We start from the raw sequence: 12,386 nt of genomic DNA on the forward strand, positions 1-12,386 counted from the left end.
AAAAAAAAAAAAAAAAAAGAGATGATCCTGATGTCTAACCATATGAACTGGGGTGTGCAAGAAAGGACACAACAGGACATTTTAGAGGAAGGAGACAAGCATCGATTGTGGACTTAGAACTATCTGTAAACGTGGGGACTAGAGCTTGTCCTACAAAATTTGCTGTTTCTCTTAGGCATCTGTGAGTTTGTTTTAGGGAGTCAAGACTTCAAGAAGAAATAACAGGATGGAGTCAACTTAATGTGGGCACAGTATAAGTATGTGAAGGCAAGACACTGCCAGTACCCTGTCCACATCCCCTTAAACACCTTAAACACCAGCCCAATTTCTAACTACCAGGAACTGTGTCCCTGCCTGAAGACATAGACCACTGGAATTCACCCTACCACTATCAGAGGTAGCCTAGAAGTACCAGAAAAGGTGTGCCCTTCTAGAAGCAACCTTCCACCGGGAGTGCCAGGCAGGATCAGGCCCCAAGTGCCAGCTGCAATATTCTATGAGTAAGACAGACCTGGAACAATCATCCAAGTATGCCCCATTTAATAAAAAGGAAAAGGAGGACTGAAATAGTAAGATTCACCCCAGCAGCAAGACAAGGACAATACCTCAGAGGAAATAACATGGCAACTGACATGAACAGGAAGTGGTAGGCTCCATCTCTACCTGGTCTTCCTGACCAGCAGACTGGTTTCCTATAGTCTAACAATTGCAAATCAAACAAGACATCAAAGAAAGCTTGCAATAATGAAAAATAAAATCTCCAATCATCAAGGATCTTTATTTTACTTCAAATCGAACTAATAGAACAATAAAATAAAAATACTACTTTCCACTCATGAAACATTTTTATGATCACACTGACCAATAGAAAAATGAAATCCCTGAGGACTTGCCAACAATAAATAATATACTCAAAATAGAATGTTCTGGGTACAAAGGAAAATTTCTCAAACACATTTGGTATAGTAGGGGAAGTCAGTGGCCCTTTGCAAACTTGAGTTTCTCAGAAGGATACCCATGTGATGCAAGTTTCCTGTCATCACACAAAGCTGCCACATTCAGTAGCACTGCATATGAAAAGGGAGGGGAAATAATCAATCTTCTTTTAATCAATATACCTACAGTCCTAGAAAATTTATTCCAATGAGAAAGAGAGGAAAACATTTGTTCTTTGTGGTAACAGATTTTTACAACATACTAAAGTAACAGTGATATTTTAACTTGCAATAACTAAAAGGTACCATATTCTCAAGGTGCAAATGTACTAAAGGCATACATAATCTCCTTGATGTTTGTGGGTAACAAAGAAAGATCCAGATATTTATGAAATAGTAATATTTGCTTTTTAAAGACCCCAAGATCTAATATCTCTATGAAGATGCAGTATTGAAGATTTGCTTTGAAACTCTGACGTTCTCTAGGAAAATCATCAACACATGCTATTTCATGTTCTTTGTTTTATTCTTCACTACCTGGAATTCTAATGAGTTTGGGCATCAATGTCCTGTTATACATTAATTGGCAACTCTCTACCCTACCGTCTTGGTGGTACATTAGAGTATCTATGGCTTCTCAGATTGAATATGCTGTTCTTTAGTTCAATACACTATTTATAAATTAATCTGGCATTTTTTTAATCTTGGTAATTTTCCCAGATGAAAATAAAGCTAGGAAAAATACATTTTGGCTTTTAAATTTTAGTATCATAACAGTTTAAAAGAATGACTTTTCAGATTGAACAGCTGTTCCATCTTTAATCAGCTGGCAGAACAGTACAAAATCTATTTTATGCATCTGGGCTTTATTTCTTCATCTGCAACATGAGAAAGTGTCCTCAGGTGCATTTGAAGTCTTCTAGACATAAGAGAAAGTGGTGATTGATTTTATTTATTGTATCTTATTTATTTATTTTTTGTGCCAGCCACTGGGGCTTGAACTCAGGAGCTGGGTGCAGTTTCTGAGCCTTTTTTCTTCAAGGATGGTGCTCTGCCACTTGAGTCAAAAGCTTTCCGCCAGCATTTTGGTGGTTAATTGTACATAAGGTCTCATAGACTTTCTTTCCCAGACTGGTTTTAAACCATGATCCTCAGATCTCAGCCTCCCGAGTAGCTAGGATTACAGGTGTGAGCCACTGGCATCCAGCTGAAAAGGTGATTTTAAAATCTTGCATGCTGAGAGTGTGTCCCTGTGGATATTCCACAGTTTTGCTTCCCAAAGCCTAAGCTGTTTCTTCCACAGCTGATGGTTCAGCCTCCTCTACAGTACCTCTGGCCCATCAAGAGCCAATACTTAGAATTCAAGGATGCTTCTGCTTCCAACTAGGAAACAGAACTAACTCATCCACAACTTAACTAATTGGCTAGGAAAGGAATAAGTCTTCAGTCTGGGGCAATTTGTAGACTTTGCCAAACAATTATAGAGCTTTAGTTAAGTTGAACTCAATGTCTACGATAAATTTAACATATCAAAAAATTACAGCAAGGGTTCACATCAAAGTCTTCATGATTTGGCTAAGATTCTGCTGCTCTGGTTGCCTCTTTCCATGCCACAAAAGCACTAAGCTGGAAAAAGCTTTCTTTCCTGAAAGAAAATAACAAAGAAATTGCATTAGGACATTCATGCTATCACCCACTGTTACCCTGAGAGCACGTTCAGCCAGTGTAAGTGTGCTTGCCCAAATAGTAAGAAATAGGTAATTCCAAGTGATGACAAAGGCATCAGATGTGACAAATGAGATAATAATGGAAGTGTATCAAGATGAATGACACATATTTATATTTTTTATACTCATTTTTATTTTTGTGCTTGTACTAGAGCTTGAACTCAGGGCCCTGAGCTCCTGCTTAGCTTTTTCTCAAGGTTAGTGATTTTACCACTTGAGCCACAGCTCCACTTTCCTTTATTCTGGTTAATTGTAGGTAAGATTCTCTTGGACTTGTCTGACCAGGCTGGCTTCAAACCAGGATTCCCAGATCTCAGCCTCTTGAGTAGCCACACTTAAAAGCATAAGTCTCCGATACCTAGCATGATACACATATTTAAATTCAAAAATTGTAGTCTGTCCTTATCTAAACATGCTAGAATTCAAAACTAGAAGCAGCTAAAATTCAACAACTGTAGTACCAATTACAAATTCCTGAATTTTACTATCTAAATTTCACAGCAAAGATCCACTCAAACATTTTAAACATCATAACAATTGTTCAACTAAATTATGAATGTGTGTATGTGTGTGCATACATGCACACTAGAGCTGTAGCTTGAACTCATGGCCTAGGCACTGTCCCTGAGCTTCTTTTGATCCAGGCTAGTGCTCTACCACTTGAACTATAGTGCCACTTAGGGCTTTTTCTGAGTAGTTTATTGGAGGGAAGAATATCATGAGCTTTTCTCCTTAGTCTGGCTTTGAACTGCGATACTTAGATCTCAACCACCAAGTATCTAGGATTACAGGCATGAAACATCACCACCCAGCTAGTTCAAATAAATTATTAACCATCCAAACTGAAGCCCCTTTCTGTAAAGTTCTCTGAAGTTCAGCCAGGCATACATGTACATACTGAGCCTCTATTCGTTGGCTGGCACAGTAAGGTTATAAATAGCTGAGGTAAATGTGTGGACCCTAACACCTCACATTCACATGTCCAAGAATTTACATTCTTGGATTTTTTTTTTTTTTTTGCCAGTCCTGGGCCTTGGACTCAGGGCTTGAGCACTGTCCCTGGCTTCTTCCCGCTCAAGGCTAGCACTCTGCCGCTTGAGCCACAGCACCGCTTCTGGCCGTTTTCTGTATATGTGGTGCTGGGGAATCGAACCTAGGGCCTTGTGTATCCGAGGCAGGCACTCTTGCCACTAGGCCATATCCCCAGCCCACATTCTTGGATTTTTGAAAGTCCAAATACTACCGTAAGTTCCCAGCACATATGCTTTATCCAAACAGGAAAGAAAAGTAATAAAATAAAATTCATAGGATTGCCACTGCTCTGTCCCATAGCCATCATTTGCACCTGAATCCCAAATCACTGACTGACTTGCCATATCAATGTTCTACCTCTAGTCAGGGCTTTACCCCTTCTGTCTGAGAAAAAGCAAGGTTTTTGAAGAAGAAATTGTAAGTGGATGCAAAATTACAATTAGTTAAAGGTCAGGAAGATATAGCTAGAGAACAGATTTGTCTTCAGTTTCCTTATCTTTTACAGCAAAGTTACTTCATATTATAGTTCTTAAACTTTTGTTTGATATAATTGATACTAGCTGATTTATTTCTATCAAATGAAAACTATCTGGCTCATGTGCTATTCAGCTAACTGCCATAAGTTACAAAGTAAGTGTTTTGAATTGAAGCAAATTTTGATGTGCTAACTACCCAACACTTTTCAATGGATAAAGCTCTGTAGGTAATCACCAGGGATCACTGGAAAACCTGTTAGGTTTCAGTTATGAAACCAAACATTACATTCAATGTCAGGAAGCCAGGAAGGGTGGAGAGGAAAGGATTCCAGTTCTCCTATGACTTCTGGAATCCCATCTACCCACTCCTTGTAACTACCAGAAACATATAAGGAAAATACAAATGGACCAACTCTTCAAAACTTTTCTTTGGGGGTGGGGGGCGGGGAAGGAATACTGAGGCTTGAACTCAGGACCTGGATGCTGTCTCAGCTTTTCTACCACTTTTTTCTCAGTGCTCTACCACTTGAGCCACATTCCCATTTACAGATTTTTTGGAAATCTGGAAATAAGAGCCTCACAAACTTTCCTAAGCTGGCTTTAAACTTCAGTCCTGATTAATCAGCCTCCTTATTAGCTAGGATTACAGCCAAGAACCACCAACACTTGGGCTCAAAATTTTTTAGTCAAACAAGTAAAACATTCTTTTTTTTTCCTTTTGCCAGTCCTGGGGCTTCAACTCAGGGCCTGAGCACTGTCCCTGGCTTCTTTTTGCTCAAGGCTAGCACTCTGCCACTTGAGCCACAGTGCCACTTCTGGCCATTTTCTGTATATGTGGTACTGAGGAATCGAACCCAGGGCTTCATGTATATGAGGCAAGTGCTCTTGCCACTAGGCCATATTCCCAGCCCAAGTAACACATTCTCATGGTGAACAAATTAGGAAACAGAATTTAAAAAATTGTGTTTAAGGAAATCCTTTCAGACTCTTCCTTTGTTCATTTATGCCTAAGTAATTTCACCAAGAATTTCCTTCATTGTGTTACTTTGGTTTCACATTTGTGAAGACTTTGACTTGGGGCATACTCGAAGTGCCTGAGTACTAAAGAGACCAGCTTCCATATGGTCATCTTTGAAGGCTCAGTTGGCTGAGTAGTGTTGCATTCTCCTCCAAGAAGCCCGTGGCTTGCTAGTTCAGAGCAGGAATAATTTGGTGCAGGATGGCCCTATGATGTGTTTGGTGAGTGTGATATCATTTGTTTTCTTTCCACTGACTTCTTTTTACTTTTCCCCTTTTAGGGAAGCAGAAATACACCAAAGATTAAGCGACTTAGACCCATGTATGCTTTTTATGTGAGTGTGCCTAAGTATGGGTGTAGAATGGCTACCAAAACAATGTAGAAAGAGCAGAAAATCCAAGTGTAATGAAAGGGAAATGCCTTCCCTTAAATAAGTGTGGAACAAGCTGGGCACTGGTGGCTCACACCTATAATTCTAGCTACTCAGGAGACTGAGATCTGAGGGTCATGGTTCAAAGCCAACCTGGGCAGGAAAGTTCCTGTGAGAGTCTTTGTTTTGTTTTGTTTCTTTTTTTTTTTTTTTTTTTTGGTACTGGGGATCAAACTCACGACGTTGCACTTGCTAGGCAAGCGCTTTGCCACTGAGCTACATCCCAGCCCAAGACACTTATCTCCAATAAACCACTCAGAAAAAGCCAGATGTGGCATTGTGGCTCAAATGATAGAGTGCTAGCCTTGAGCACAGAGAGGCTCAGAGACACAGCATAGGCCCCAAGTTCAAGCCCCAGGGCTGACCAAAAAAAAAAAGTATGGAGCAGTTTCCAGTCAGCTTTCAGTTGTAGAACCTAGAGAACCTAAGAGGACATCATATCTACCAGCATGCTTGCCAGATGGCTGAGTCATAAAGAAATTGCAAAGGCTTTAGAAATACCATCATAAGTTCAACTTGATTATGTGAAAATTCAAAATTCTTACCATTGATGTTACTGATAGAGCAAACTGTAGTCATCAACCAAAGAATAATCAGGGTCATCTACAAAATGAAGAACATAACACTAAGCTACTTTTTATGATCAAATTTTAGTCCCTTTCAAATCTTGCTATTCCATTTAAAGATTTGGATGACTAGCCTTTTATAAGGACAAAAATATATCTGGCACCAAAACCTATCATTAGTAGTCATGACTACAAGCTAGAGAATATTCTAAAAAGTGCTATTAAGATTCCTTTGCTCTTTTTCACCCAGGCCCAAATAGCAGCATCTGTACTATAGTTATCTTCAAAAATAGACAAAAGTGAAGTCCATATTACCAAATGATATAGTAATTATACGCTGACACAGAATAATTTAAATCATCCTATCATTCAAAAAAGATATGCACTCAGCCATGAATATTTTATCAGTTATAAAATTTTTACTGAGCTGCCAAAACCCAAATATCCTCTTCCCTTATTCCCTTGAATATAACTGTGTAAATCTTTTTCCCCTCAGACAGAAAAATTTTAAGCACCAACTATGTGCCTAGCACTGTGTTAGATATTGGAAGTGATACAAAAGAAGGAAAAGTACCTGTCCTCAAAGGTCATATAATTATCATCCAAGGAATACAGTTAACAAGAAAAACTGTTACCATGTGTGGTTTTACCAGAGATATCATAGGAGCTCAGAGAAAAAAAAAACAATGGTATGAAAGGTCCCATTATGGACAGTGTAGAAAATGTACAGCATTAAGGCTGGAGGTACAGTCCTGTGGAAGGGTACTTACCTAAAAAGCCCCCAGTACCACACAAAAAGTATAATATAAAGTTACACATTTCTAGACATCTGTAGCCTCTATAAATTATGTCTCTGTGATCCAGTCCAAAAGGAAATGTATCTCAGTTCTACACTTCTTGTAATCTAAGTTGAAAAATCTTGTTAATAAAAGTTTCTTTTGAATTTTCTTGCATAAGCTATAGAAACAGATGACCACTTACCAAAATTCACTCTGTGGTAGAGTATTATAGTAAGAGTTTAGCAGTGCAGACTCATTCTCTCTCTCTCTCTCTCTCTCTCTCTCTCTCTCTCTCTCTCTCTCTCTCTCTCTCTCTCTCTCTCTTTCTCTTTTTCTCTCTTCAGTTGGGCTTGAACTTAGGACCTGGGCACTGTCTCTGAGGTCTTTTGCTCATGATTAGGGCTATATCACTTTAAGCCACAGCTCCACAACCAGTTTTCTAGTGGTTAACTGAAGATGAGTTGCAGGGACTTTCCTGTCCAGGCTGGCCTCAAACCATGATCCTCAGGTCTCAGCCTCCTGAGTAGCTAGGATTACAAGTGTGAGCCATCAGCAATCCTGGCTTCAGGTTCATCCTCTTGAGAACTTGATTTTATCTAATTCTTTCTCTGTATTTCAAAATTCTAATTATTTAACCTTAAAGATAACCTAAACTAATAATTCCAAAAGACCTTTCTAGTGACATACCTGGTAAACTTTTCGGAATTGGGAGAGGTCCTCTCCTATAAGAAAGAAAAAGACTTTCAGATAAGTTCTTAGTTTTATAATCCTCTGCTTCATGCTACAAGCATGTAATTAGCTCTAGTTTCTGCACTCGACAGTTACAAAGGCTCAGATTACTGACTCCATTGATGTGCCGTCCCAACCTGTTGAAATCTAAGGAGCAGACATTACGTGATGCTGACCATACTGGTCAGGAGCACAGAGCACTGCCCCCATAGCCTGGGCTGGCATGACTAAAATCTCAGCATGAAATCTCTATCCACATCTTCCCTTCTAGAATGGGAAACACAAAAGTTCCTACCTTATTGTGGGAATTAAATTAGTTCATTCATATTAACTGTTTTTGAATAGTGCGTGGCATTCCTAAATATTATGGCAAACACATAATCCCTCTCAAACACTCTCCATCTTTCCTAAAACTGAATGGCAAGTTCAACATCTTAGACTGCCAGCTGACTTTATATGAAATAGTAGTTTTTCTTTCCTCAAGATTCTTTTTTTATGAATTACATACATTAGTTTATTTACTTAATCTTCCCTCAGGATTCTTTATAGCAGAAAGCCAGGTGCTGGTGGCTCACACCTGTAATCCTAGCTACTCAGGAGGCTGAGAGCTAAGGGTTGCACTTCAAAGCCAGCCCAGATAGGGAAGTATGATACTCTTATTTCCAATTAACCACCAGAAAATCAGAAGTGGAGCTGTGGTTCAAAGTAGTACAGTGCTAGCCTTGAGCAGAAAAGATCAGGACAGCACCCAGGCCCTTAGATCAATCCCTGTGACTGAGAAAAAAGAAAGATTATTTATAGCAGAGGCAGCAAACCTTCCCTATGTTGGGCCCATTTACCAAATTAATGGTAAATAGTTTAGGCTTTGCTAGTCATATAGCATCCCTGTTGCAATTTTCTTCAGCTCCGGTGATGATCCATTAATGGCTGTGTTCCAGTACAACTTCCCTCATAAAGGCAGAAACTGACATTTCATTTGACTTTCACATGTCATAAGATATTATCTCTCCTTTTGATTTTTTCTAGCCACTTAAAAATATAGAAACTCAAAAGCCCTAAAAAATTAGATCAGGTTTGTGGACATAGTTTGCTGACTCCTGTTTTCCTTCCTCATATTTTTATTGTTGTTATGAAGGTAATACACAGAGGGATTACTGTTTCATAACCTGGGTTATGAGTACATTTCTTTTTTAACCATGTCACTCCTTCCTTTGCTCTCTCCCAGTTTTCCCACACTTCCCCACCCACAAGTTGTACAGTTCATCTTCAACGTAGTATCTATTGAGTACCACTGCTGCATCCATTCACCTTCATCCTTTATCCCTCCCTTTCTGTGCTCCCTGTTGCTCCCCTCCCCCCAGACAAATAAATGAACAAACAAGACAAAAAGAAAAAGAAACTCATGTTTCCATTTCCCAGAATTCATCCAATAAATATTATTTTATATGATCAAAGGCACAGAGGCATTGCAACTTTGTATTCCTCCCCTAAGTGGATCCTGCTTTCTATAGTCTCTAAGAAAGGTATATGATTCATTTTTTTAAAGTAATAATGATCACACTGAAGCATGACATAGCCCTCCTTGGACTGTGACTAATAAATATCCACTTAATATTTCTCCTAAAATGCTATTTTTGATATAATGGTAAATATGTATACGTTTTGTTAATTAAAAATAAACTTGCCAGGCACCCGTGGCTCATGCCTATAATCCTAGCTACTCAGGATCTAAGGATCAAGGCTTGAAGCCAGCCCAGGCAGAGAATTCATGAGACTCTTACCTCCAATTAAACAGTAAAAAGACGGATGTAGAGCTGTGGATCAAGTGGTAGAGCACTAGCCTTGAGGGGGAAAAAAAAACCTAAGGAACAGCACCCAGGCCCTGAGTTCAAGTCCCAGTACTTCAACAACAACAACAATAAAAGCACTTCAGTCAGATATTGGTGGTTCCTGCCTATTTACAAGTAACTCAGGAGGCTGAGATCTGAGGATCAAAATTCAAAGCCAGACCAGGCAGGAAAGTCCATGAGACTCTTTTTCTCTCTAATTAGCAATCAAAAAGCCAGAAGTAGAGCTGTGGCTTCAGTGGTAGAGTACCAGACTCAAGAGAGAGGGGAAAAAAGCCAAGGGACAATGCTCAGGCCCTGGGTACCAGCACAAGAACAAAGCAAAAAAAAGAAACTTTTAAATTTAAACTCCTTGCAACATTAGTTATAAAAACAGTAATCAAAAGTATTTTTCTTCACATGAACGACAACTGGTTATTACCTTGCCAAGTTAGGCCCTGTAGCCTTTCCTGGTGCGGCAGCATTCCGCTGTGGGCTGTAGAAATTCTCATACATGATGGGTGCTAGGAAAGTCATCAAGAAACAAAACAGTAAGAAGGAGTACTATCATCTGGGTCTAGAATGTCCCACAAGGACCCATGTGTTAGAGGTTTGGTCCCCAGCTTGACACTTTGGGGAGGTGTTAGTACCTTTAAGAGATGTTGCCTATTGGTGTTGTCCTAAGGTAACTGGGGGTGTGCTTCTGAAAGGCATAGTAGGATCCTGATTCCCATGAAGTAATGGCTTTCTGGGCCAGATGCTCTCTACCATGACATGCTACCTCACCACAGGCTCAAAAGCAATGGAACCAGGTGACCTGGAACTGAAACCTCTAACACAGTGAGCAAAATTCCTGTTCTGTTGTTAGATGATTTATCACAGGTATTTGTTGCTGTCACGATGGGTATCTTCCATGACAGGATACCTTACATGGAATGTCTCAAAAGAAAGACTAATAGCATTGCATAACCAGCTCTTCTTACCCTACTACCCCCACTCAATTCACCTGGTGGAATCTGTCCAGTTTTTCGTTGGTTCACAAAATACTGGATGTCCTTCTCAATGCTGCACATTTCTAAACTCTTGCGGACTTGTTCATACATCTAATGAAAAGAAGATGAATTGGTAACTGCAACTATAGTGATGATCCTTTTGGAGTGTTTCTTTGCTTGTTTTTCTGTTTTGTTTTGATCTTGCCAGTCCTGGGCCTTGGACTCAGGGCCTGAGCACTGTCCCAGGCTTGTTTTTGCTCACGGCTAGCACTCTGCCACTTGAGCCACAGCGCCACTTCTGGCCGTTTTCTGTATATGTGGTGCTGGGGAATTGAACCCAGGGCTTCCACTAGGCCATATCCCCAGCCAGCCCTTTGCTTGGTTTTGAGACAAGGTCTTGCTATATAGCCAAGGCGGGCTTCAGACTCACAAACTCCTCCTATTTCAGCTTCCCAAGTGCTGGAATTATAGATATGTACTGCCATATCCAGCTTGAAATCGCTCTTTAGAAAAATTACCAGGACACTAGTGGCTCACACCTGTAGTCTTAACTATTCAGAAGGCTGAGATATAAGAAGCAAAGTTCAAAACCAGCACAGGCAGGAAAGTCCTTAAGACTCTTACCTTCAATTAATTACCAAAAAGCTGAAGTGGAGCTGTGCTCAAGTGGTGGTGTACTAACCTTGAGCAAAAATCTCAGATAGAGGGCAAGGAATGTGGCCTAGTGGTAGAGTGTTTGCTTAGCATGCATGAGGCCCTGGGTTTGATTTCTCGGCACCACATATACAGAAAAAGCCAGAAATGGCACTGTGGCTCAAATGGTAGAGTGCTAGCCTTAAGCAAAAAGAAGCCAGGAACAGTGCTCAGACCCTGGGTTCAAGCCCCACGACTGGCCAAAAAAAAAAAAAAATCTCAGAGATAGTGCTCTGGTTCTCAGTAAAAGCCCCCAAAAGAGTGTTCATACATACACACACACACACACACACACACACACACACACACATTAGTTTTTCCACACACTGATTATTTTTGAGATAGGGTCTTGAGAATGAACTATACAACTTTAGGTGGGGATGGCAGGGAAGAACTGGGAGAAAGTAAGGGAAAGGGTGCCATTGTTCAGAAAGAAATGTACTCTTTACCTGACTTATATAGCTGTAACCCCTCCACACATCATCTTTAGAAAATCAATTTTTTGCCAGTCCTGGGACTTGAACTCAGGGCCTGAGCACTGTCCCCGGCTTCTTTTTGCTCAAGGCTAGCACTCTACCACTTTAGCCACAGTGCCACTGCTGGCTTTTTTCTATATATGTGGTGCTGAGGAATCAAACCCAGGGCTTCATATATAGGAGGCAAGCACTCTACCACTGGGCCATACTCCCAGCCCTAAAATCAATTTTTTAAGAAAAAAAAAAAAACTTTGGCTCTACTTTAAAAAAATACTTATGGAACCAAAAACAACTTACCAAATCCAATGGGATAAGAATTATGCTATACACAAATGCAAAGACTATTACTTAACATCAAGAAAAGTTCCTTCATTCAATCCTATGGATTTTGCACATGTTTAATAATTGTTCTAAAGTAAGTGTCCCATCTAAGATATAACTGTTTATGAGGTTATGCTATCCTGATTTAATGCCTCTGAGATCTGGGGACCCTATTACTATAGCTGTGCACAAATTAATCCTAGGAATAGTGTTGAAGAAAATATTAAGTTTTTCAGTGATTGTTAGCCCAGGCATGGGTCAGTCTGCTAATACTTGCTGCTGTCCTGAGTCATTTCATTTTAGACTGGAACTATCTCTGAGACTTACTTCATGCTGTGACATGCTTTCTGCCAAACATTAAACTGCATTGAGATCCTTTCTCTGCT

General features: G+C 39.9%; 1 protein-coding gene across 1 annotated transcript in view; it reads right to left on the reverse strand.

Moving 5' to 3' along the window:
• Window positions 1-2,028: 2,028 nt before the first annotated feature.
• The window catches only part of Pstpip2 (proline-serine-threonine phosphatase interacting protein 2), a 58,576-nt gene continuing 48,218 nt past the window's right edge, over window positions 2,029-12,386 (reverse strand). The window contains exons 11-15 of the mRNA XM_048363421.1: window positions 10,525-10,621; window positions 9,961-10,042; window positions 7,651-7,685; window positions 6,164-6,221; window positions 2,029-2,580 (exon numbers count right to left, since the gene is read on the reverse strand). Of these exons, the coding sequence (XP_048219378.1) occupies window positions 6,172-6,221; window positions 7,651-7,685; window positions 9,961-10,042; window positions 10,525-10,621 (264 nt within the window). The 3' untranslated portion in view covers window positions 2,029-2,580; window positions 6,164-6,171. The remainder of the gene's footprint in view (window positions 2,581-6,163; window positions 6,222-7,650; window positions 7,686-9,960; window positions 10,043-10,524; window positions 10,622-12,386) is intronic.

Source organism: Perognathus longimembris, chromosome 15 (assembly GCF_023159225.1).
Source record: "Perognathus longimembris pacificus isolate PPM17 chromosome 15, ASM2315922v1, whole genome shotgun sequence".
Classification (NCBI taxonomy): domain Eukaryota; kingdom Metazoa; phylum Chordata; class Mammalia; order Rodentia; family Heteromyidae; genus Perognathus; species Perognathus longimembris.